At 55.7% G+C, this 26,972-nt stretch overlaps 1 protein-coding gene across 3 annotated transcripts in view; it reads right to left on the bottom strand.

Annotated features, from left to right (window-relative positions):
* The window catches only part of CACNA2D2 (calcium voltage-gated channel auxiliary subunit alpha2delta 2), a gene marked incomplete at its 3' end in the record, with an annotated part of 132,570 nt that extends 110,495 nt beyond the window's left edge, over positions 1-22,075 (bottom strand). For all 3 annotated transcript variants that reach the window (XM_084248085.1, XM_084248086.1, XM_084248087.1), the window contains exon 1: positions 21,666-22,075. In XM_084248085.1, the coding sequence (XP_084104211.1) occupies positions 21,666-21,880 (215 nt within the window). In that variant the 5' untranslated portion in view covers positions 21,881-22,075. The remainder of the gene's footprint in view (positions 1-21,665) is intronic.
* Positions 22,076-26,972: the final 4,897 nt, after the last annotated feature.

The raw sequence follows: 26,972 nt of genomic DNA, 5'->3' as shown, positions 1-26,972 counted from the left end.
AAACTCATCTATAATTAAACAAATCAAAAAACCAGAGACAGGTGACACTGCAGACTCACCCTCAGAGGGCATGGGTGGGTGTGGGCGGCTGGACCCTGAAGAGGGGCAGGAAGGGAAGGGGGAGGGCTTTGCTCAACAGCAGAGGCCAAGGCCTAGTAGGGGCAAGCGCCTTGGGACCCCCAGTTTCTGCCTCCACAGGCCATCTCACCACTTCCATGGAGGCATTTTTTGCATCAAAGATGCAGCAGTGCAGGATGCCTCCACCAGGCAGACTGCCTGGATAGGCTCTGTTCTACTGGGGGCCTATGAGCAGCCTCCAGCCTTCTCCTCCCAGGACCCATGGTAGCCAGGGTGGAACAGCAGGAGGGGCGTTCTGCACAGCCCTTCTCTGCAGTCCAGAAGTAGGCCTGTGGGGAAGCAGCACAATGAGACCACTTGCTGCCAAAGGTGCTGCAAACCAAGCTTGGCAATGGCGAGGGCCCACAGGTCTCTTGCTACTCTTGTGACAGGCTGGCCAATCACTCCCCCAGCTCTGGGGGAGGCAATGATTTAAAATAAAGTGCAATTTAATTATTCTGATTATATTTCAGATGGCCTGCCACCTCCCACCTCAGTGCCTTCACCGTCTTCTGAAGGGAAAAAGAAAGATTGGGGTGGAGGGGGAGGTGTATGGGAGAGACAGAAGGAGATACACAGGAAGAAAGCCCAAGAGAGCTGAGGGGGCCTCTGTGTTAGGCTAAGCTGCTCTGGGGAAGAGAACGGGTGGATGTGTAAGGGGGCCTCTCCCCCATCGCAGCCTAGAGAGCCTTCTTCTCCCCCAAGAGCCACCCAAAGCTTAGGGAGCAGCAGTGGCCCCTGCCAAAGCCCTTCCTCTAGGCACCATCCTGCTGCAAGTGACAGAAAGCTCCTCTCCAGAGCCACCTCCCCCATGAAGTCCCCTCAGACCACTAGGGTAGATGTCCCTCTACCTAGATCTAGTTCTGGCTCTTCTGAGGTCTTGGACTAGCTGTGCTCTCTTAGGCCTCAGTTTTCCCATCTGGATAATGGAGACAGAAATCACCACTTGCCTGTGCACCTTCCAGAACCCTAAGAGAAGGCAGGTGGAAACTACTACCTATGGAAGGGATGCCGGCAATGATGACTGCCCCTCACACTTGTGTCCACCCAGGCCCATCTTGGCAGCAGGGCTGCTGTCCCCCATAGTCTAACCTTCCTCAGACCTGCAATGCCCTAAGCTTGGGTGTCTGTGCCTCCACCTTAGACTGGGGCCTCCGTGTGGGTTGCAGCCCTTCCCTGCATGCCTAGGAGACCCTGACTCTGGGGGAACCCCTCCCTTAGGGCCTCCTGTGATGACAGTATCCTACTTGCTTGGCTGCTCATGATAAAAGACTCTAGGACCACAGCATCTTTTGGGGCTCAAAGCCCAGGGTACAAATCTGATCCCAATTTGATCACAGCCTCCCAAGAATGACAGGGCAAGTGGGGAACAAAAGTCTAGCCGAGGTCATTGACCTTGGTGAGGAAGCACAGACCTGGCCCTGCACAGAGCGCCAAGGGAAACAGGCCAGGGTGACAGTGAGGGGATCATGCTGGTCCAGCTGACTTGGGGTAGACCAAGGCTCCCCAGCTAGCCATCCACCACTTCACAAGCAAGCAAACTGAGGTGCAGGACTCACAGGGATTGACCCATTTTCCACTTTTGTGATTCAGCTAGAGACCTCTATTGTGAGCAACAAATGCCCCGAGGAGCCTTGTTGCTATCCCCACTTGCCGTCCCACCTTCCTAGGGACAGAGACAGCCCACGTATCACATAGGATCGGTAGAGACACAGAGAGCAGGGGAGGGGTCAGTGCTGTTGGAAGTTTGAATTAGTCCAAATCATCAGCCTCAACGACACAGCTTGGGACCCTGCCCAAATATTGCTCCTTCATGAGGTTATTAATTGTGGGGCTGTCCTTTCCCTTTCTTTGCTGAGGGAAAAAGCATTTCCTTCTAGTTGGCTCTGAGCTGGGAGGTGCGAGCCTATTTCTCCCCCCTCAGACTAATGGTGACTAGTCATCCAACTTTAATTAGGGTGTTGGGTCCAGCCCAGTATTTATTCCTAACAGGCTGATGTGGGGGTAGGAAAGAGATGAGGGTATAAGGCTTGGAGCCAGGAGCAGCATCACCCAGGACTGGGAGAGCCCAGTATCACCCAGAGAGGCATGAAGAGTTTCTAGGGTCCCACAGCCAGTGGCCACAGCACGGTGCTTCACTCTCCACCATCAGTGCAGGATGGAGGGTCCACAGGCAGTAGCAGTCAAAGAGGACTGTATGGATGAGGCAAAGCCTCAGGCAGGGACAGGGCAAGAAGGGAAGGAGGTTTCCTCCGGGAGTAAGGACAAGAGCATAGAAGAGGTGCAGGACTTCTGTTTTTGCTGCGGTTAACTGTTACCTCATCCTTTCACCTCTGGGCCTCAGGCAACTCATCGAGAAAGTGAACTGAGGCAGCGGGAGGTGGTCATAGGCTGGCACTGTCACACCCATAGTCACAGGGTTGCTAGGCAGCCCCTCAGCAGGACCCTCCTCCCCAAGGGTGGTCCGGGGTTTTCCAGCAGCATGGAGAAGCCCTGAGGGGGACAACTCCAGTTTCTATAGGAGCAAATTCTGCCCAGGCAGCCACTGCAATACTGAGAGGCAAGCTGGAGAAGGACCAGGGACAGGGGAGAGCAAGGAGGTGTGCAACAGGAACGAACTGGGGGGTCTTGGAAGAGGTGGGGACGGAGACCCCAGACCCAGGTAGGAAGGCTCAGCCTAGCTGAGCAGGGCACTGGGGATGGGTCATTCCTCCCTCGCCTGCTGTGTACCAGTCCCTGCTCTGTAAACTCACAGCCAGCTCTGTGGTTTGACCTCTCCAGGCCTCAGTTTTCCTCTTCCCCCAAGGTGTGGTGGCCATTTGGGGGTCCGTTTACCATTAGGTCTGAAAGCGGCTTTCCTGTCTGGGGCCTGTGCCCACAAGCCAGGTGTCAAGCCACGGTGGTGACAGGCAAGGGTGCTCGCTGCAGCACCCTCATTCAGCTTCCCAGCAGTCAGATCACCACCCCCAGTCTTCAGAGGGGAAAACTGAGGTACGAAGCCACGGAGCAACGTACCATGGTCATCCAAGTAATGAACGCCAATCAGGGTGACACGCGCCTCTCCCCAGGATGCCAGTCTTCAAAGGACAGTGCTGGTCTGGCAAAGCCACCTGCATGTTGAATGGACCTCTCTAACTAAATGGGTCTCAAGTCAAGGCCCTGACCTCCCTCTGAACTCTCAAACCCCTTCTCTCCCTGCCTCCCATGAGGTGGCAGCTCCCCTGTTAGGCTGAAAGTCTCAGAGTGACCAGAACTGACATCTCTCACACCCACACCCAACCGATCAGCAAATCCTGTTGGCCCCACCTTCACAATGCCCACAGTGCCCACCGCCTGCCAGCCCCTGGCCCCCAGCTGGCCTGGGTCATCATCATCTCTCCAGGACAAGTGCCACTGACAGCTCACTGGTTTCCAATTTCTGCCCCCACACCCATTCCCCCCATTTGTTCACCTCCCCATGCACCCCCAGTGTCCTGCTGGAATCATGTCCCTCCTCTGTCAATACCACGTTGCAGCCCATGGAACTAGAGGAAAGGCAAAGTCCATTACTTTGTGATGTGAAATGAAGTCCACCTGTACTCCCCAACCCCCGTTTTAAGTTACACCCCCTCGGTGGCAACTGGTCTCCATGTGCCCTCCTGTATGTCCTGTTTTGGTCATTGTTCCCCCAGACAAACTCTGCCCTGGGCGTGAGCCCTGAGGGAAGAGAATCCTGCTCTCCAGCCTGGAAGAACAGGCCCTCCCCAGAGTCCAGGCACCCTCTCTGCCATCCTGTCCCAGCCCACAGCAGCAGAGGTGAGCTGGGCAGTGGAAGCCTGTGGAGGGGCTGCAAGTGCAGCGACTGCCCTTAGCCAGCCCAGAAGGCCCTCTCCTTCCCCGGCTCCTCTCTGGATGAATTATTAAAGTTCATTTATGATGGGCCTGCCCAGGTCTGCGACTCCCGTGCATAATTCATGGCTCTCCCAGAAAGGCCCAGTGCCGGAGCAGCCACTTCTTCCAGGAAGCAAGAAGAAAATGCAGGGAAGGAATGGCCCAGACCCAGACTGCCCTCCCCCTGATTCTGTCACCCTGTCCCCAGCTTGGGCACTTCAGCACCTCCACCTACCCCTGCCCCACAGTACCTCCCCCTACACACTTGGATTCTGGCTCCTGGTGCAGGAATCTATAGGCTTTCTGCACACACACCCACTCCTCTCTCTGTGCCCTGGTTTCCCACCTGTGGATGGTGGTTTTCAAAATGCAGTGGCAGCGGGACTGTTCATCTTCTCTCTCCTGAGGGCCAAGGCTTAGGGAGTGCCAACACCCAGTGTTACTGTGAAGTCTCTGGAAGTCCACAGTTGGAACTTAGCAATGAGCTCACGAACCATTTGAGGCCTCCCCAGATAAAAGCAAAGGATCCAGGCCAGGGACCCTGGGTATCTGCCATCTACTCTGCCAGGATCAGCCATCTGCTCCCCAGGACAGGAGCCACCTGCCCCTAGTCACAGATCATGGACATTTTGGGGTGTGCAGTACACTGTTCCCAGGATACTCCCCAGGTGGTCAGGCACAATGGGAATGTAATCCCTGCCCATGCCCATTTAACAAATGGGTAAACTGAGGTTCAGTGAGACTGGCTCCTAGGAGGTTGTACTGATGAAGCCCCTATGTGGCCAGCCAGGTGCTATGGGCAGGAGTCATATTCAAGCTGGGTCTCAGGAGGTGTATAGAAGGGTTGAGGCTCGTGTGGAGGTTACCAGGTGAGTTAGAGAGGCACCCAGGAGCTCCAGTTGCCAGTTCCTGCCCCACACCAGTGGTGAAGTCTAACTGGAGGTGGCAAGACAGGCCCTGTCCACGTGATACCAGGCACTCTGGTCAGATTCTGATTCACATGTCCCCATCTCCCCTCCTGCACATCCTCTCCAACCCCCAGAATGAGTCAAATCCTCATGAGCCACAAATAGCTGTCCTCTGTGTGTGTCCTCAACATGGCTTCCTGCCTTGAGGAGGACAGAGATTCCCCCTCAGGGTCCTCTGTTTCTTCTCAGGGCAGAGATGTCTCTGTAGAGGGCAGGGCCCTGAAGACACCCAGTCAGGAAGGAGTGGCAGAGCAAAGATTTCAGAACTCAACCCATCAGGGCCAGTTTTGTTTTCTGGTCTTATCCCCTCTCTACCAGCCAAGTCACCTCTACCAGGAAGTCTTCCTAGATTTCTCCCATCTCTCTCTCTCTCTCCCCCGCCCCTTTCAAGTCCATAGTCATTGCCCCACTTTACCAACCCTTGCCTTCAGCTGGGGCTGTAGCCTGCTCCCATCATCAAGCTTTCCGAAGAACTCAGCTTGTAGCCTGAAAAGAAGAGTTTTTTGGAAACACTTGGAGTTAGATTTACCTGAATATCCTCCTCTCAACAGACTGGTGCCTGTCCTGCCTATCTTCCTCTGCAGGGGGCGAGGTCCTGGGGGCAGGGCTGGGAAAGAGGCTACAACTTCAGCAAGCAGCAGGGCCCCAAGGAAAGGAGCAACTACTATGCGCTGGGTGCTTTGTGTGTGATCTCCACTGAAGTCACGCAGTACCCTCGGCTAGGTGCAGGCACACAGGCCACTTCATGAGGAAGATTTTGAGGTATAGAGAGTGAAGCAGGTGACCCGAGGTCACACTGCCAGTCTGTGCTGAACCGGAATTTGCAGTTAGCAAGGTAGGGCTCCAGAGCCCAGGCCTGAAACTAGGCCATGAGGCCCCCCTAATCCCAGGTAGACTCCAATGGCCAAGATTTAGGAAACAGGTGCAGAAGAGGGTCACTCCCTCATTTATGTCTTCCGGCTTTAAAAAGGGGTCCACCCCATGTCAGGGCTCCCAGTGCCTCCCCAAGCAAGCTATAGTTGGGTGCAATCAGGAAGTCCCGCCTTATACCCCATGAGAGCTATTGTGCTGTAGGAATATTGCCTTAGCAGTACAGAGCCTGAGCTCCCTCAAACCCCCAACTAGGGATCCTGGACTAGGTAGGGGAAAAATGCCCATTTCCCCTGGGGATTTGCTTCTCACTAGTGTCTGGCTTCTCTGAGAACCAAGCTGCATGCAAATCGAATGTGAGTGTTCGACCTGCCGTGACACGCACCGTGGGCTGGTTACTCTCCCAGCTCTGTGGTGAATCCTTTAGCAATGCAAATCCTGCCCGCCAGCAGTGTGGGATCCAGAGCTGCTGTGAGGAGTGGGCTTCAGGAGCCACCTCACTGGCCCCCACCTCCTTCTGAGGAGCTCCCGTGTGGCCAGGCCAAGAGGAGCCACTCTGTCTGGTGAGCCTGAGTGGTTGTCCTCAGGCGTGGCTTGACAAGAGGTAGGTGTGCCAAACCCAGCAATAATCACGGAAGACAAACCATGAATTCCCAACTAGCTCCATCTATTCCTTCATTCAGATGGTTACTGAGTATCTCCTGAAGCCAGCTTCCAGGCCGGAGAGCAGGTGAAATAGAGGCCTGTTTCTGGGAGCTTGGAATTCAAGCAGAGCAGATATCTGATCTGATCCAGATCCGATGAGTGGAGGGAAGAGGAGCCCAGGTTGGTGAATGGGGAGAAAAGGAGATGTATGATGACGAGGGGCCTAGCCCAGCCTGGTCTGGCCAGGTGAAGATTGCACACCTGATCTGGAGGCAGTCCAGACACAGGGTACAGTAAGCGCAAGCAGGGAGCTCTGCTGTGGTGGTGGCCTGTGAACACCCACAAACAGACCAGAGGCACAGAAGCAGGCTGTTCCCACACTGACAGCTGCAGAGGTCCAACCTCAAGTACCTGGTGAGCACCAGCATGTGCAGGACAGTGGAGGTGGGGAGGCTCCGGACAGTAGGGACATGAGGAAAAGGCGTCAGCAGCAAACGGCAAACTAAGGCTTTGAAAAGTGGGGTATTGCTTAGTCCTCTGGGGCCTGCCTGGGTAGTACAGCTCAGCCAACACCTCTCCAGAAACATCTCCACTCCAATGCCTGGTCTGTATCTCAAACTCAACATGCCCACTACCAAATCGTCCCCCAGGCCCAATGTTCCTCAGGCTCCTCCAGCTCAGTAGGTGACAACTGTCCTTGCAGCTGCTCAAGTCAAACATATTGGGGTCACCTGGACCCCTTTCCCTTCCTTACACCACACTCCTCTGCTCACACCTGTCCGGCCGCTACTACCTCACTCAAACTTACGCTCAAATGCTACGCCCAGCCTGCCCTGGCACCTGCTGCTCTCTGCCCTCATTTCCTTCTTGTCCTTCTGCCCTAAACACATCTACTCCAGGGCCTCTGCACTGGCTGTTCCTCTATTTGGAAGACTCTCTCCCAGACACCCATGTGGCTCCTGCCCTCTCCTTCCAGCCTTTACTCAAATGTCTCCTGTAGAGTGAGGGCCACGCTGACACACACCTCCCCCTCCACCCCCAGTTCAACTCTAACCTCCCCTCAAGTCATCCTGCTCCTTCTCCATGGCACTTTATCACCGACCAGCATAGTACATCCATTGCCTGTCTCCCCCGGATGCTGCCTGCCTGGCCCCTCCAGCACCTGGTTCTTGGCAGATGCTCACGAGTGTTGAGTGAACGGGTGAACAGCAGGTTGTGACAGTGTCTGTGGAAGGAACGAAAAAATGTGCCACGGCAGGGAAGGCATCGACTAGAAGAGAAGGACTAGGTGGGAGCTTCAGGCTGTCAGCATTCCTCTGGGCACAGCCGTATGGCCAAGCTATATGCCCCACAGCCCTGCGTGACACCCAGCCCTCCCCCACAACCCACTCTAGGTCCTTGCACCCCCTATTGCACTGACCTTCAGACCACCCTCACCCATGGTGTTTACCTCTGTTTACCAGCCCCGCTCATATGTCCCTAAGGCCAGTCTGTGAGCAAAGCGATAGGACAGGCTGGAGCTCCCCGCTTCTCCTATGAGAAAGGCAAGGCTCAGAGCAGCTGCCCATTAGCTCTGGAGATTTTATTTACTGCAAAGTTACCCACTGCTTGCCTTGCTGGAGGAAGCTATGAACACAAGACCCCTACCCTGTAGGAACTCTCCACCTGGGGAGAGGGGCCTGAATGTGGAGTACCAAGGGAAGGTGGGCCTTCTGAAGGAAGAAGGGGAAGCAGACTGGCAGGGAGGAGCTCAGTCCTCAGTTGCATGCATGCATTCATTCATTCATTCATTCCAGATACTACCCAATCATGATGGGCCCTGGTGCAGAACTTGGGCACGCCCCTGTAACTTGGGTTCTGAACCCCAGGATGGGGTTGGGGGGGGCAACAGATATTAGTATTTCCCCTCCCCCTGTTAGCTGGGGGCTCCAGCAGAAGACTCCCCTGCTGCAGTCATAGGTAGAGGTAACCACAAATACCACGCACTCACAATTTTCCTGCTAATTTGCTCAAAAAGCAACTGGATGCTCCATCCTCACAACTACAAAATATAAGCGATATGACCCCATTTTAAAGATTAGGAAACTAAGGCACAAAGTTACTTATATAAGGTCACAAATAGGCCCTCCTTAGGACTCCCAGCTCCTCCCCTAACCAACCCCCATCCTCTGGACCAGGCTTTCCGGCAGGCAGCAGGCAGGCTCAATGAGGCCAACAGAGCCCGAGGCTCTGTGTCCCTCTTCACGGCCCCAGGAAGTCCCCACCTTTCTCCATTTTAGGGTAATGGCCTCCTCCATATGCCACCAGTCTGGACATCATATTTCCCCCAGCGCCAGCTCGGGAGCCATGTAATCACCTAACTTCATGGACTCTGGGATTGTTTCCTGCCATCCTTCTCACGTCACTCTGTGCCAAGGAACTTGGGGCTACATGACCCCAGGGGCCCTACTCATAACTTGTGGACAGCCCAAGGCAGCTGGGATGCTAGAAGGCATGGACCAGGGGTACAGCACAGGGCTGGAGCATCAGGAACTGGGACTAGATCAAAGTGGGTGAGTGCCCTCTCCTGCTCTGCCCCATCAGCGACTTAACCCTCGGGAAGGTGGACTGGGTGCAGGCCAAGATCCCCAGGGCCTCCACAGCCCTGACTCGAGGAGGAAAAGGACCATGGGGATGGCCAGCGACCCTGTGAGGACATGCCCCACCCGCCTCTTCCCTTCACCAGAGGGGGCTTAGAGGCTCCTGGATTCCGCCTGGGGTACCAGTCATGCATAGTTATTATTTATTTGGACTTGCTTCTTTCCTTCTTCACTGTCTACCTCCCCCACAGTTTATGAGCCCAGAAAGCAGGCCCAGCACACAGCTAAGGTGTGGAGAAGAAGGCTATGGAGTGGTCAGAAGAGTGGCTACATGAGCAAGTGTCAAAGCAGGGGGAAGTGAGAAGGAGGGGGCAGACAGCTGAAGAGACCTGGTGATCCCCCAGGACAGGCTGTAGCTTCTCACCTACTGGGGACAGTTTTCATGGAGAGGAGATGGCCTGGAACCACTATGCCAGCCTGCAGCCCACTTCCCTGGAAACCCCAGGGCCCCCTTGCTGGGCAGGGACAGGGTCCTGTGTTTACCTTCCTACCCCCCCATGGCCATGGTTCTCTACCTTGATGTATGTGGCTGGCACTGGAAAAATGCTGAGGCCCAGGCTCTCCCCCACCCAATTAAATAACACAGCCCTACATCCCACCTTCATATCTCTCCTAGAGCAGTCCTTGAGGCAGCCCCTGAGCTGGGAAAGCCCTTGTAGGAGAGCAGCAGAAGTGGGTATGGCAGGGCCTTTCCCCTGTGGCACCAGCAAATCTAGGCCCAAATGGAGCACTGTCCCAGACCATGTAAAAGCTGCTTCCTCTTCACAGTCACAATCAGCTTGGCCTGCAGAAGCCTGTGCACATTCCCGGCCCAGCAAGCACTTATTGGGCACTTGGTGTGTGCTAGCTTGGAGTCCCAGTCAAGGGCAGATGGCCACGGCCCCGACCCCACCCAAGACACTCAGTCTTAAGGGGAGGCTCAAGGTTTACTGAATATCAAGAATGGGGAGGGGGTGGCTAGGAAGTCCCTGATGGATACAGAGAAGTCGGGGGAGGCTTTAGGGGACAGTAACTACCAGTTAAGTACCAAAGGACAGGCAGAGGTCAACCAGACTAATGGGTGGGCCCTGCTTGGAGCTGGCCTTTGCAATCCACCCAACCTCTCCGTTTACTCCCTGCTTAGTGCATAGGTGCTTATTAAGCACCCACGGGAGGAGATGGCTGTTGCCCTGGTAGGTAGTCAGCCCTGAGGGTGGAGAGCCCCTCCAGGACACGTACATCTATTGGAGCAGCCCCCCCACCCCCACCCCAGCTAGGGTTTCTACAGTACCAGCGCACAGGGAAGGCTGGAGATGACAGCACCACAGATGGGGCAGGCAGGGGAGCAGCAGCAGCAGCTGTGGAAGGACCCTTCACCCTGGAGGGGTCCTGATATGATGAGGACACTGAGTCTTGACAGAGGAGGGCAGGTGGTTCATCCATGATGAGTGGGGCAGGGTTCAAGGCTGGGAGAGGTAGGAGGAAGTGCAGAGAGGAGGCCCAGACCCTGCAGCATAATCCCTTTGGAGTTTCTGGGGTCTGTACCTGTCAAGGTCAATTTAATACTTGAATAAGCTGCCTTCTCCCTCCAAGTCCCCCTGCACTGGTAACCAGGGGCAGGGGAGGGGGTGGAGAAGAGGATGGAGAGTGAAGGGATGGCGGGGTGGGGGATGGGGAGTGAATCTGCTCCTCCCTGTTCTTCCCTCTGAGTGTGCACAGGTGACAAAGGCACTGCTGGTTCTCTGGAGGTGACTGGTAGACGGCTTCAGATGGAGACTCAGCCCAGAGGAGGTCTGTCCCTGTCTGAAGAGCTCCTTGCTCGGTGAAGGCCAGTTCCAGAAAGACTTCTCCCCTCATGTGACAGGGAGGAACAGCAGCCAGAGGGGCACCCCAGCCCATTAGCAGATAGAGCCCAGGGCTTCTCCCAGGAGTTGTGCCCTTGGTTGACTGACGCCTGGTGGCCACAGGTGTCCAGACTGGACCCAAGACTGGCACAGGGCAAGGAGCCCAGAGACAGAAGGAAGGGCCCGGGGGCCAGGTCATGAGAACATGACTGCTGGAACATGGGCCTTGTCATATCTGTCAGGGGAGCTGCCCAATGAACCCTAGACCTCTTTGTAGTGAGTGGATATACCCACAGCCACCCCAGCCCAAGAGGAGAATGAAGTCTCACAGGAAGCACCCAGCCAAGTTCAGCCCCTCCCCTTGGCGAAGGCCATGGGTCACGTCCTTAACTGTGGTGCATGAAGGCCAAGCAGGCTCTACTGCTCCCACCGGCTGTCAGCATCCTCTCAGCCCCCCTCCCTTGTCCTCCAAGGGGGCCTGGTAAGAAAGCCAGCCAGTGGTCCCACAAAATCACATTTCAGGGACCTCAAGAGATAGGAAGCCCTTGTAGGGGGATAGGTCTGGAGAAAGGGCACGGGTGTTGGGGGCACCCTGAGGGTCCTGGGGTCAGGGGGCTGTTAGGAAGAGGTGAGTGTGGGGTGTGGCTGAGTGCTCACACCCAGCGCCAGGTAAATCCTGCCTCTACCATTCACCAACGTGTGATTTCAGCACCCCCTAGGCCTGCTGAGCCTCACTTTTTCGTGCCTGTGAAACAGGAATGAAAATGGATTGCTCTCATTGGCTAGCATGTGTGAAAACACACCACCTGGGCCCAGCTCATAGTGATCAACCACCTGGTCAAGTCACGACTTTCTCTACAAATGTCTGCTCAACCGTGGACACCCTCCCTTCATGTCCCCTTCTTCCTCAGCCACCACCCCCACGTTCAGGCGTCTTGTCCCACCCAGGGCAGACACTGCCTCCCAATTCTCTACCACTTCCTGCTTTTAAAGCTGAAAAATCCAAATCTGTAAGAATTTTGCCCGCTTCCAGCCCCAAGGTGACCCCATCTGTAGCTCAAGGGTAAATCCTGATTAGCCTGAACCAATCACAGTGCATCTTTCCAAGTGCCAGTGATTGGTTTAGAGTGGACATGTGACCTAGTGCTAGCCAATGAAGTGTGAAGGAAGTTGGCTAGGGGCTTCTGGGCAAGGTTCCCTAGCCTCTTAAGAGGAACCCAGAAGAAACAGTTCTCTAATTCTAATTTGTGGTACATGAGATGCCTGGAGCAGTGGCAACCATCTTGCTGCCATGAGGGAAGTCAGTCACAGCCAGCCAGCCATACCAAAAGTGAGGCCAGCCAGGTAGAGAGCAGGTGAGAACCGGATCCTCATGACAGCCTATACTCAGCCACCTCTGGGGTCCTGTCACAGGATGAAAGGTATAACAATGATGGAAAAAAACATCATGCTGGGCTGACCTAGGTGTGTGCAGTACAGCCTCTTTTTCTTGCAACCAAATACACACCCCAGGTCAACTTTTGAGGATATCACATCAGTGTTTACTTCTGAAAGGCCCCTGTGAACTGGGCACAGAGCTGAGGGAGGCCAAAAGGTTGTAGGAAAGGCCACAAAGGTAAGGGAGCCAGAGCGGGCAGGTCAGCCTGGAAGAGGGACACCATGAGCAAAGGCCAGAAGGGGTGCAGGCCAGAGCTCCTACTGGGACCTGAAAATGGTGTGGCCTGGCTGGAGAGCCTGGATATCCACAGGGCTAGTCCCAAAGACAGAAACCAGCCCAGGCAGGGCCTCAAATTCTAGACTGAAATGTGGGATTCCACCCATGGCAGACTTCTGGGGGGGATCCAGGACAGCAAGGGAAGACTCCCAGGCTCTCACCATGCCTACTCTGCCTGAGCTCACAGGAGAAAGGTGAAATGAGAAATGTCCATCTGTGAGCACCCTCAACACTGAAGCCTGTTCCGCCAGCTCATTTCTCTTTTCTAATAAATGAAGTTGGGGGCAGGGCTGAGGTGGGTTGTTTTGTGTTTGTTGGAACCAGTGGCAGCGCCAGTCCTGACCTTTAAGGCTTCAAATGCAGCATTTCAGGCAGCACGGGAGGGAGGAGAACACGGGTTGCAGAGGGAAGTTATCAAGGCTAAAATGCCACATCAGGCTGGAAACCCGTTGCACAGCAGGGACCTCTATCCAACTAGGGAACACACCAGCCCCTTCATGCCCACCTGGGGACCAAGCTGTCCCTCCTGTGGGTGCCCAGAAAGCAGCACAGAAACACTGAGGTCTGCCCTAGAGAAACACAAGGAGCTGGGGTATCTTGCTCTGTGAGACCAAAGGAGGTCTCAAATTGCTCCCAGATCTCATGCCAGGGAAACTTTTATTTAAAAGAGTCAGTTGTTTGTCATAATGCAAGGAAAGCCGAATAGGGAACATCCTGCACTGAGCACTGGGGACCAGACCCTGCCCAGAGTGTCCGTGGTCATCACAAAGTGACTCCTGTCTACAGGCTCCCTCCTGCCACCTCGACCATCAGTTTCCATCTGTACAATGAGGTATCTGGATTCCCAAAGGCTTCTGTAGCTGCAATATGTCCTCCCCAAGTCAGGGAACCATGCAAGGCCCATATTCCCCAAAGAGATGGTCCCATCCAGGCTCCCTGCCCCCACAACAACCTCACTGGCCCTACAGATTGCATGGAGTCCATACAGCAACTCCAAGGGCCAGCACCCAGCACAGGGCACCCAGACAGTCTCTGCATGAAGATCCAGCAGATAATAAGTCATCCCTGAAATGAGGTTCACTGGGGGGTTCCCCAAACAGAGTAACATGCAGGGATCATCAAATTGAAGCTTTATACCCCAAATCACACCTGAAAGTGAGTATACCAACAACTTGCTGGGAGCGAGTACGTTAAGCCTACACCAGCTGCTCCGAGGAAGAAGGGCAAGTCGCCCGCTCATCACTGCAAATGAAAAGCACCCACTCAGAGGGGAACTGCCACCCCAAGGTCACACAGTAAGGATTTCTACTCTGCCCAAGTCCCAGACTTCCCACCCGCCCTCCAGACTCTATAAGGGAAGGATTATTTGCAAAGATGCTTAGCTTCACAAAGAATTCACAAGACTTCCACTGCATCTAAATACCATTCAATTTGCAAAATGTTGAATTACAAGGACGCAGCCTCTGTGTGTTTCCTTTGCAGACTGTCAAAGAGCCAGTTGGTAGATGATCAAACTTTCCAGCTCTGCTTTAACTCAGGCTGTTCCTGACATAAAAGTTTGCAAAACACTGGTCCTAACAACCAAGAGGCTTTATTTCTCCCTGCCAGTGTTTACCCAGCCGAGCCCTGGCATTAACTTCAAAGACAGGTGCAGAAAGCGGGCACTGGAAGCACATTCTGGGTGCAGACAGATAAACCACACATATGCTCGCACATACATATTCACGTGCACACACACACAAGCACATGCCCACATTCACATTCATATGCACACACATATACTTGCACTTATGTCGACACACAACACACAAACATACACACCTGCAATCTCTTCACATACGAGTGGACACTCAGGAACATGCACACAGGAACATCTAACACATGTGCATAAACACACATAAGAGCACTCATGTAGACACTTCCACACACCAAATTACATGAGCACATAGGCCAAGGGAGGCACAAGAGGAAAGACTCAGAAACCATAATTGAGTCTCAGGTGCCTATAAGGGCTGGCTGTGCAGTAGGTACTATATGCTATGGAGCAGGTGCCTGGCATTCGGGGTGCAGAGGCTCTCATAGATCCAGCAGGATCCACAAGCCCTGATTATGCCATGCACGGGATCAGGCCTATCCCTTTTACACTCCAATCCTCATGAGGCAACTCCATTAAGGGAACTGTTTTACAAATGAGACTCCAAGGCCCAGAGAGGCAGAGGAAGCTCCCAAGGTCACACAGCTGGTGAGAGAGGTGGCAGAGCCTCAGTGTACCCCAAGAGGGGGCCTCATTCAGAAAGACTTGACCAGGAGGAGATGAAGGCATCAAGTGGGGAGCAAGGGGCCCAGAACTTCAGGTGGGTAGGGGATAGAGAGGCAGAGGGGGTGACTTCTCCCCATCTTACCTACACATTTCCCCTTACTTTAAGAGCTGTTATCAAGGTGGGGAGAGATGGTCAATGATCCCAGGAAAGACTTCCTGTGACCCTCATACTCTGCTAAATAATTAGGCTGTTCAGATCCCAAAGTGGGTCAGAGAAAGACTCTGAGACACCCAAGTGTGGCCAGAGGCCAGTACAGGAGATGCAGGCTCCTCACGCTGGAGGAGGTGAGGCCTAGCTAGGCCAGCAGTCAGCCTCACCCCACCACTAGAGAACATAGCAGACCTGTGTTCTGAGTGGTATGTCAGAGTCAGAAGGGCCCTGGAAAAGAGGAAACTGAGGCCGCAGGGGAGGAAGGACCATGTCAAAGGTCATCACCATGCGAGCTACCCAGCTGAGAGTATTAGGGGGAAAAGGATGTCCTAAAGCTAATTCCATACAGGCTTTGCCTGTAGTGGAGTATTAATAAGTCCCTTTAAAGCGCGTGGATGAGGACCCACAGCCAGGCAACCCGTTCAATATCGGGGCTGCCCTATAACAAGAGGACTGGAATGGGATTGCCTTTGATAGATGCCCCCCAAGACCAGGTCAAACCAAGGTGGGGAGCCCTGAGGTTCCTTGTATGAAGATCCCTCCCCACCCCCACCTAATCCCAGCTAGACAGGATCTTCTACTCTGTGAGGCTAGCCCCCACAAGCTCAATCACCAGCATCAGCAGTGGCCAGGGGCTGAGCCACTCAGGCGGGTGTGGGGTGAGGTGGGCTGTGAGGAGGACCAGGCCTGGGAACACCAAACTACTTTCTCAGTGGCAGGCAAGACAGGCACGCGTCCCGCCCCCAGGCCCTGTCCCCACACGATCAGGCTCAGACTATGGGTGTGAATGACAACATCCTCAAGTCCTTCAGTGACTCCGTTAAGATTGCCGTGGGGAACTTACAAGCCCCCAGGGGCATCTCAATCCATGTGGTCACCTGTCCGGCCAGCTCCCCGACTTAGCCACAGGCAGAGCTCAGGAGGCTCTTCAGGTTAAACGGGGCAAGAGAGGAAGGGAAAGGAAAAAAGCAAAAACCACACATACACCTCCCTCTGGGAATACGAATATTGATTCTGTAGCTTCTTGTTTAGACAGTAGGCACCAGAAAAAAAACAAAAAACAAAAAAACCAATTTGACATGAAGAGAAGCCTGCCTGCTGACTGGAGGGATGCGGCCGGCAGTGGGAAAGCCCCCACCCTTTCCTTTAGAGTACCAGGGTCCTGGGGCTTCCTCCCCAGGGGTGGAAGACATGAATCACCAGTTCCAGAGGCAGAGCCTGAAAGTGGAATCCTTTGAGGGCAGCTGGGTTGGAGGGGAAGACTGGAAGTAGGAGAAAGAGCCCATCCCCGCCTCCCAACATTATCATGCCAGATAGGGTCCATGCCACATGATGGCTGCTTAGACTCACAAGCCTCTAGTTGCCCCTTCACTAGGTCCCTAACAATGAGGACCCCAGTCTCCCAGGCACCACTGGTGCAGATAGCATGAAAACCCAAGTGTCTGTAAGGTCTTTTTCAGTTCCATCAGACCCAGCAAAACTAGAGGGACTTGCGGATCTAGCCTCAGGTTTCCATCAACAACTGCTACCCTCATGACCTTTCTAGAATCCTACTGGAATCTGGAGAGGGAGACTGCATCTCAGCACCTCAAGATGGAGTCCTTTCCCACCCTTCCATGCTAGACCTGGTCCACACCAGGTCGCAGAGAAGGGAAAAACCTGTTAAGGGGGCACCATGGTTGCTAGTGATGTAGGTGGAGGTGGGTACAGAGCTATGAGCACTAGGGCCGGCAGGGCAGCCCTTGACCAAGAAAGGCCTCCTCAGGATTGCTGAGACCTGGAAGACGGAGGTACAGCTAGGAAAGCTTACAGCTGGGAGGCCTAGGAGGGCCTCAGACATCTCAGTTCTCTTCATTTTCTTCTGAAGACCCAGGTTTTGTTTGTGTTTTTAAAGATTTATTTATTTATTTATTTATTTATACAAGCACTGGGTACAGTCAGAAGCGCAGGAGGGTGAGAGGATTCACCAGAGCCAGAGCGGGGAACAGAACAGGCAGACTGACAAAATACACTGCTGAGGGGAGCAGCAGGCATGGCAGGAGAGGTCTGTCACGCCATATGGGACCCTCGCTGGTGGCCGGGGATCGAACTGGCACTGCAGAGGCTACGGGCAGCCTTGCAGCCCAGCACTTCAAGCGCTGCGCCACCAGGGGAGGCCCTGAAGACCCAGATTTTGAGTCCTACCCCCCAAACTTTCGGGGCCCACTGACCTGATGTGCCCAGGTCCCCCTCCTTAGCAGGGCAGATAAGTGTCTAACAGATTCGTTCTCTTCCAGTCCTGCCTCCGGTAGATGTGGGGATTTGGACAGTTCCCTTCATTTTTGGAGTTTCAGTCTCCCACCTGTGGGAAGGGCAAGACCGTGGGTGCTGAGATGAAGGCGGTGATGTGGGCAGCGGGCCTGGAGTGGGCTCAGTGAGGGAAGGTCAGCCACCTGGTACATCTGGTGACGTCCCCCAACACGGCCAAGCTGACTTTCAGGGGATGAGGGAGGGAATTGGCCCAGTGTCGGTCCTCAAAGAGCCGATATTCCACGTGGCTGGAAACAGTCTGAGCTAGAGACAACCCAGAGGCCACTGGAAGGTGTGTGTGAGCCCTTCAAGGAGGTATCTAAACCCCTGAGAACAACATGCAATGATAGGGGACAGCATGAGTAGAGCAGGGAGACAGGAAGGCATGGGAATCTTGGCACTCAGCCCCAGGGAGCAATGTGACAAGACTGGTGGGTAGGGACTATCAGGCTGTAGCATCAGGGTCTGATGCTAACGTTAACAATAGCTGCCAAGGCACCCACCCACAGAACCCCACCTGCCCACCTGAAGCTATACCCTCTCTAATTAATTCTTACCGCCAGCCTCTTTAGAAGATTCGATTATCTCTGTTAGAGAAACTGAGGCAAGGTCATTCCAATGGAGAGGGTCAGCTCTGGCAACCTAAACTTGAGCCCACAGGACATACGCCTGATACCCAGTAGGACCCCAAATTGCCTCCTTTTGGGAGCCGGCAGGGTCCACCCATATCCTTCTGAGGCACAGAGAGCTGGGTGTGTACGCCTGCACGCAGGCAGAGGGGAGAAGGACTGGGTGCAGAAGCGCTCACTTCACTCATGAGTCAGTCACTCCTTGGGGATGCCAATGTGACAGAGAATCGGAATGAGACTCACCACAGACTAGGAGGGACTCATCCTAAATAGGCTTCCTCACTTCTCAGGGGCCATCTTGCATAGATGGTCAAGCGGAGGTACCCACTAAAGGTGGGTTTTGGGGAGGGACAGCAGTCAAGGACCCCCTCTCAAATCCTCGACACGCGGAGGAATGTGAGCACCTGGCAGCTCTGTATGACAGTGGTGGCAGCAATAGGCCGCCAAGCCTCACCCCCTCCCTCCTGCTAAAACTGCGGCAGGTTGTTGGGGAGAAGGGGGACCCAGATGTGTGATGTTGCCTTCCTCTAATAGGGAGAGCTACTGGGAGGTAAAGACGTGTGCTCGGAGGCCCAGACAGACACACGTCACCCACCATTAACCATAGCTAGACTGACGCATGCCCCATCGTGGGCACTCAGAAAAAGGAGTGCGTACTCCGGCTGTCATTTATCTGCTGGGGGTGGGGGGTCCAGACCTCTGGCTCCTCTCTGCTCCCTGCCCACTTGCCCATGCCCAGAGGAATAGTGGCCCTGGCCAGCACCATCTCTGGGGTAGAGTGGGGCTAAGAGGGTACACCCAGCCAGGAGCTCAGCCAGTGCTAGACCCACACTCAGTGAGGACCCCACCAAGCGGGGGGAAGAGAAATGCAGGGATGCTGGAGAACAAGGGACAGAGGGCCAACAGAGATGACAGAGTGGGCACAGAAATGAGCGGGGTGGGCAAGGAAGGAGTGAAGGGTGGGGGTGGGGGGGAAGCAAAAAGATGAGAGACCCAAAGAAGGGGGCAGGGGAAGAATGACAGGGATCGGGGAGGCAAAACAGCGAGGACTGCCCCTCGGCCAGCAGCAGCCGAAAAGGCCTGGCCATAACTGGAAAGAGGAGGAAGCAGGTGAAAGGGAGTGTGTGCTCTGATTCATATCCCCCACCTCACCCCTCCCCACACACATGCACACACGTACACGTATGCACTTGCATACATGTGGCCTCCTCCCTGTTTGAAAGCTTGACCCAGGACAGCATGGGGTGAGCGAGTCCCTTCCCCAAACCAAAGCCCTGTCTTTCCTCCAGCAGTGAGTCTCTGTCCTTATCCATCCAGAGGCAGCCTTGGTCCGCTACACCTCATGGGCAGAGCGCCACGCGCCAGAGCGACGACAGAAATAACGGCTGGCCAGCGGACCCCAAACCCACACTTGCTTAAAACCCAGCAGCTTGTGAAGCTGGGCCCCATTGCACCGCCACATGTGAATGAGGAAATGACTTTCCCCTCAAGGACCCTCTCCACCGAGGGGTCATCACCCCAGTGCCATGAGGTGAGGGTCTTACTTCCGACCTCAGAAGTCACCTGTGTCACAGTCTCATGCTAGCCTGGCCATGGGGACCCAGGAGAGTTTAAGGAGGCCACCCGCACCCAAGCAGCCCCACTGGCAGCAGCCTCAGCCTTTCATGTCAGTTTAACAAAAGCCCCAACTCCAACTAGCCGTGGTCATGGGGTGGGGGGGAGGCGGCTCACTCCATTCCCTCCCCTTCCTCCCTCCAAGATCAACGGGCGTCAGCATCTGCGGGACCAGGGCAGCTGAAGGGCGCTGGCTGTCACGGCGAACCTGCGTGTCGTCGCACCATTAGTCGCCTCCCCCTGGACCCTCGGAGCTGCGCGGTCTCCATCCCACCCCCCTCTCATTCTCTAATTATGGTTTGCAAGACATGTCCCAAACCCTCAAATTAGCTCCTACTATATTGACAAGAGAAGAGCGTCCAGCTGGAAATGTGCTGCTACCGTCACACCCGCCTCACCATCCCCTGGCTGGGGACAGAGAGACAGGTGTCCACTCTGGTCAGGGTCTCACAATAGCCTACCAAGGAAGACCCCTGCAGGCCCAGAAGACGTCTGACCCACTGCAGGTTGCCAGGAGAGGGAGTGAAGTGGGAAGAGGTGAAAAGAGCCGTCTACTTAAAGCTTCACGCAATGAAACGGCTAGGAAAAAAAGAATTGTGGCTTGGCTTTGAGGAAAAAAGAACAACAAAAAAATAACGCTTTTGCTCTTTTTAAACATTGTGTCTTAAGACCGTTTTCATCACAGCAAATGAAGGACAATAAGGCACCCACAAGCTCCGAACTTACACGATCCTCTTCTCCCTGCACACCCCCCACACACACTCGAAAAATCCAGACGGTTGACAGAGGACACGTCCGGCGGCACCTGTAATTTGCCAACTGATCACCCGCCTGAGCACAGCCAGGCTGTGTGAGGAGAGAGATGACAAGACAGAGATTCAGGGCAGGCCGAGCCTGAGTTCGTTCTTCCCTCTTCTGGGGAAACCTGCAGGCTGGATTCGGCAGGTTTTGAGGCACAACCCGGGGCTCCCACCCTTGAGTGGAAGTAGTCTAATGACGCAGAGCCGGCCTCTCCCCTCCCCGGAGGCCAGACCCTTCCCCCTGGCCAGTGACAGCCTGGCCACTCATTTCCCAAACCCCAGGCCTGGCCACTGGCGAGTGAGTCCAGGGACAGGTGGCTTCTCGGCCCCAGACACAGACAGCAGATAGCAAGACGCCCCAAAACCAGGGGCGAGAGTGGTGTCTGGGCACTGACATAAAGCCAGAACACGGTGCTGACAGGAAGACCTATGCTGTCCTAGAGACCACATGCGCTGGATACTCACTCCAGGTCCCAGACACACAGGGTCAAGCTCACTGAAGAGGATACCTGAGTTTTCCAGCTCTTGGGAAGAAAGAGGCTGGAGAGGACCAGGGAACCAGCAGAAGCTGGCAGGGCTGGGAGGTGCTATTACCCTGTTGGCAGCAGGCGCAGGCAGGGGTCCTCCCTGTCATTCACCTTCTGCCCCAGCACTTTCACCTTCCAATGGACTCTCCCCCATGCGGACCGAGGGGGGCCAAGAACAGGGACATTGACCCCCTCTGTGGCACTAGCTACAAGGTGCTCCCAACCTCGGCATCCAGCCCTCTCCCTCAGAGGAAAAGGCGATGAAGACAGGTGTGGAGGTGTCCCCACCTCGGCTCTACCGCGCCAGGTTCCCACCGGAGAGGAGACGTCGGGCGAACGCGAGGTTCCAACTCTGCTGGGCAGGGGTCGCCGGCCAAGCCCTCACTCAACCCCGTCTCCTCTCACGCGGAGAGCGCGCCGGGAACGGGGGCAAGGTGGGACCCCCAGCCCATCCCGAGGCTGGGAGACCCAGTTCTGCCCCGTTCGGGGGGATGGGTGGGGAGAAGGGGCACCGCGGGGAAGTTTCGCGACGCAGCCAGAAGCGCCGGGACCGGGACCAGCCCCTGCGACCACCCCGGCCGCCTCGGGACCCGGCGCCGCGCGCCGGCGCGGGGCGCAGGAAGGAGCCGCGCGGGCCGCGGGCGGAGGGGCGCGGGGTTGGCGGTCCCGGGCGGGCCGCGGCCACTTACGTGTGCTGCTGGGGGAAGCTGTAAGCCGAGGCGCCGGGGGCGGCGAGCAGCGGCGGCAGCAGCAGCGGCGCCCACAGCAGCAACAGCGGGCGCGGGGACGCGGGCGCCGGGCGCCGGGCGCGGGGGCCGAGCCGGGGGCCCCGGCCGGGCCGGGCGAGCGCGGCGGGCGCCGGGCCGGGCTGAGAGGCGCCGCAGGTCCGAGCCGGCACCGCCATGTTTCCATTCAAGATGCGGCGCCGCGGGGAGGGGGGGCGGCGGCGGGGCGGGGGCGCGGGCGGCGGGCGGCGGGCGGCGGGCGGCGGGCGGCGATCCGGCCTCTCCGCGTCCTCCGCCTTCTTCGCGCCGGGCCTCGGGCTGCGCGGGCCGCGGCGCCTCTGCGGGCAGCGCGCTACGGCGTCTCCGCCGCGCCGGCTCCAAGCGCTCTGCGCGCCCGGCCCGGGACCAGCGCTCAAATAGCGGCCGCCGCCAACCTGCCGGCGCCGCCCTCCCCTCCCGCTCCCCCTCCCCCTCCCCTCCCCTCCCCTCCCCTCCCCGGCCGGCCCGCCCCCGCGCGCCCCCGCCGCGGCCACGCGCCCACCCGTGCCGGCGCGCCCCTCGTCCCCGCGCCGCCCCGAGCCTGCCCTGCCGGCCCGCGCGGCCGAGCGGAGCCCGTGCGCGCGCGTCTCGAGCCCAGCCGAGTCCAAGCTCCCGACGAGCGCCCCTGCCCCGAGGTCTCAGACCCCGGCCCCTCCTCGCAGCGCCCGGCAGGCTCTCCCGCCCAGCGTCCGGGGCAGGCGCTTCAGTGACCCTTCCGGGGGCTCGACCTTCAACAGGCTTAAGGGCTGGAGTCACCGGTTTAATGGTGGACTAGCAGGCTTCCGAAGGCACCAAAGAAGGCAACGGTAGTGAACTCACATCCCCAGGGGCTCCAGCTACCCTCAAGAGTTTTCCCAAAGAGGAGAGCCGAGGTGGGGGGTGGGGGCCGGTGTGGATCTTGACGGAAAGAAAGGGCCTGGGTCTCCTGGCTGCCTGAACCTGGATCCAGTCGCACAGTGTGAGGGGCTGAGAATGGCAGACACAGTCTCCTGCAGACATTCCTTTCGCTTCCCTGGGCTAAGCAGGCGCTGGGCGAAGCCCCAGCCCCCAAGGCTTGCACAGCCTCTTTTTAGACTCCTCCAATGCCAGGAAGCTCACTCCTGCACAGTTGATCCTCTGTCTTGGAGACCCCTGGCTCTTTGCAGACACAGGGAGAAGACCCGGCTGGTGTCAGTTTCTTCCCTTATGAAAGCTGGCGCGGGTGCCCACCCCTAGTTCCAGGATAGAGTGAGAATGGGAATGAATTGCTTGATAATCCAAAAACACTCCTAGTTGGGAGTGGGCATCCCTGAGATCCTCCAGAAGTGACGCTGGGACCCTGCTCTGGCCCTGGCACAAGGCAAGACGCCCTGCGCGGTATCTGCCCACAGCCTGGACTTAACATGAGAAGTGAGGGACAGTCACCACCTGGTCAAGAGACTCAGGAAGAGTCTTCCACCTCCCACTCACAAGACGGCTTGAAGAGGATTTGTGGTAGAGGAGGGGACTAAGGAACAGAGGAAAAGAACTCAGAACAGTCTTCACCTGCTCCCTAGTCCTGTCTGAGCTATGCCCATTTCTGCCCCACCTCACAAGCCAGGGTTTTATGAAGGAGTAGCTTTGGCACTTCCTCTTCTCCTGACTGAGGTTTGTCAATGAGCCCCAACTATGAGGCCCCAAAAACATTATCAGGAGAAAGCAGTGCAAGGGCCAGAGGCTCTAAGCCCCAACACCTGACAGGCCTAGAGCCTGGTGAACAGGAGAGGCCAAGCTCTGTGGGGAACAAGCAGGGGCTTCACTGAGTCAGATGTTTGTGCCAGACCCCCCTCTCCCCTGCCAAGCAGGCAGTCCCTCCGGGATGGACAGAATGAGGGGAGGGGGTTCTGAACAAAGGAGTCCAGCCTTGGCTAACTAGCCCCTTCTGCTGATACCTGTCTCCAGCATCTGCATCTCTGGCTCCCCCATGATCAGGGCAAGGCTGGCTAGGGTCTCCTCCATTTGTTTGCTGAACAAATGACAGCTCGTGGCCCCAGGGAACCAGCACAAAGGGTGTCAACCCTCCTGGGTGCCCTCGGAGTTCCCCCTGGGGTTCAGTGGATGTCTTCTCAGGGCAGGTTCTGCAGTAGCAGTGTGGGGAAATGTCAGGGGCAGACTCTCTGCCCTCTGACACCAGGATGACAGTACTGTCCCCAAAGAGTGCCCAAACCATCAGGCACCTGTATCCAGGCTGGGTGCAGTGAGTGGGCATTGGTAGTAGGGCATTTCAGCTCCAGCCTCCACAGATGTGCACCTAATTGAGGCCATTGGCGCTGAGGGAAAGGCGGGAGATTTTGGTTGACAGGCCGTTAAAGGAAGACAAATAAGGAGGGGAGGTAATTAAGAGTAAATGGGTAGTAAGTATACACATGTTAACTTCTGAGGCTCACAACATCCTCGGGTTCTAGCGGCTGGCTTCAGCCACAGGTTAAGATCACGGGAGGAAAAATCAGTCCTCTTCAGGGAATAAGGGGGCTTCCATGGCAGCCACATCTATGGTTCAGCAGCAAAGGTCTGGGGCTACCCACCTTACTGGAGAAGATGTGGGGCCTAGGGGTGGGTAAAATTGCAGCCAGCAGAGATGGGCCCTGCCCTGGCAGGTGCCAATTTTGCATGTGGGCTTAGGAGAGGTCAGCTCAATGATCTTTACGGAAAACCTGCTGGGTGCCAAGCAAGTCCTGGCTCAGTGATACCACACAAAGGAATAGGAACACCTGGGATACCTGGAACAGCAAGATCGCCACTGCAGCCTGCCACCCACTAGCCTCCCACCTATATCCCTTTTCCCTCTCTACAATCCGAGGGACTGGGCAACTCCTTATTTTCTTAGGGCTGCAGTTCCCTCCACCTCCCTCGGTGCTGCCCACAAACACCTCAGGATGTTTATGGGCCCATAAATGCCACTATGTCCAGGAATTTTCTCCACTATGTCCACTATTTTCTCACTCACCCCCTCAATTAGATAGGCCTTCCCAACCCAGTCCCCACTCTCCTGTCCCCTTCTCTCCCTAACACACACACACACACACACACACACACACACACACAGCCTCTGCCTTGAGAAAAAAACCTGGGCTTTTGTCAAGCTGGGTTTTGAGTCTCTTTATCTCTATAGCCCCCTCCAGGACCCTCACAGAGCCATTGAGAGTGCAAAGAAGTGTTGGAATAAGGACTTTTGAGTGGCATCTGGGGAATGCCCAGAACAAATGGTCTGGCCTGGGATAGGAAGTGTCAGCTTTGGGATCAGGCATCACAGGTTGTAGAGGCAAGTCACTTGGCCTCCTAAGCCTGTTTCTTTGTCCATATAATGGGAGACATGTTATCCACCTTGCAGGGGTGGTCTGAAGACCTAAAGCATGTCAACACCTTGAGGGCAGGACTTGGCCCTTAACAAGGGATTAATGAATGGAAAACACGGAGAATTTTAGGCACACCCAGGAAGGGAAGGCAAGGAAGACTTCTTGGAAAAGGAGAAGGGATTCTAGCTTGGCCCTGAAAGATGAACAGGATGCAGTGGACATGTTAGGAAAGGACGGAAGGTAGGCTTGACTCTTCAGGACCAAGCATGACCTAAGCCAAGATCTGTCCTTCTGAGACCACTGACCCAGCCCCACCTCTACTTGGGCCAGTTGAGCTGCCTCTAGCCTTGGCAAGGGTCCTGTGAAGGAGGCCCTACTGCCTCATCCAGCCCCCTTGATGTATCTATTCTCTGCCCTCTTTGGGCTGGACTCGGTGGTCCTTGAGGATCCCTGCCAGGACACATTCCATGTATGGGCTGACTGCCAGTGCTTGCACCTGCCAGCAGCCACTATATTTGCCCACTAGTTCCTTGGGGATATCCAGGGACCCAATGTTACCACAAACACTCTTGCTTGAGCATGGCACAAATGCGGTGTGGTCTCCAGGCGCAATCATACGGGGACCCCACCTCCAAATGCATCAGAAATCCTTCAAGGAGCCTCCACACAGTTATCAACCATAATCAGTTTAGTGCTATTTATTGTAATAAATGGAGGGGGCTGGAGTTTAACCCTTTTAGGCAGTGTAAGTGTCACCACTTACACACTTAAGTTATGGTCAAGTCCCAGGCAACAGACGGTTAGAGACTGTACCCCCACACACACACACACACCTTGTTTGACTAAAGGGGAAAATGAGGCCCATAATCGGGAGGTGACCTACTCAAGATCACCCAGTGCACGGCATGGATCAAATTGTGGAGCTTCCGATCTAGAGACCTAGGTTATCATCTTAGATCTGTCCCCCACAACCAAGAGTGAGAGTCAGAATCCTCAGCTGCTGGGACTTGGTGTTCTCATCCCAGACTGTCACCATCAGAAAAGACTAGAACCCAGCATGGGACTCCTCAGGGGAAGTAAGATTACTACACTTCATGGGAGCTCCTGATTAGACCCCTGTCATCATGAGGATCACTGAACTCAGATTATTTGACTGAAAGAGAACCATGGTTAATGGGGTAGGTCTGAGTAGTATAAGAGGCTTGATCCTTGGCTGCTGGGGACGCTTCACTTAGTGGAGAATGTGATACAGGAAAACAGTTAATACTGCAAACCACGCACACTTGGCTCATGTGAGTGGCACAGTATATGGTCACTCAGTGCTGTGAGGACTGCTTGGTCAGGGAAGGCTTGCTGGAGGAAGGGATCTGGAAACTAGCATAGGACAGGGAGTTGTTGGATGAATGAATGATTATAGGGGAAGGCGTGAGAGCATCCCTCGAAGAGGGTCTGAGCTAAGGCTTATGGCAGGACTGGTTGGGAACTGCTGGAAACCACCAGGACACTATCTTCCCAGGCCCCCCACTTCTTCCTCACTGGACCTTTTCACTAGGAAAGAGGAGGAACACAGCCCCTTGGGGGGATCCTGACTGAGGCAGGGAGGCGGATGGTGTGGCCTCACAGGCAGCATGGGGCAAGGCGCAACTCAAATGTCAGAACAACCTGTTTGCCCCGCACCCAGGATTCCAGGATCCCAAGTGACCTCATCCCTGGAGAGGATCCTTGGCTGTGAGAGTACAAGGAAGCACAGTGTCAGCTTCCCTGCCTCAGCTGCCTTTATGGAGCTCGAACTCTCCCAGGCAGGATGGAAACAAGCATGAGGGCCAGGCCAGAGGCTGCTCCCACAGGAGCCCATCTCAATGTCCCCATTCCTACCAGCAGCTGTTCTGGAAAGTCTGGAGGTTTCCTCAGAGAGATC

Source organism: Talpa europaea (assembly GCF_964194135.1).
Source record: "Talpa europaea genome assembly, chromosome: 11".
Lineage (NCBI taxonomy): Eukaryota > Metazoa > Chordata > Mammalia > Eulipotyphla > Talpidae > Talpa > Talpa europaea.
The sequence above is the reverse complement of the archived record's forward strand: the minus strand, read 5'-3'. Positions and strand labels throughout refer to the sequence as shown.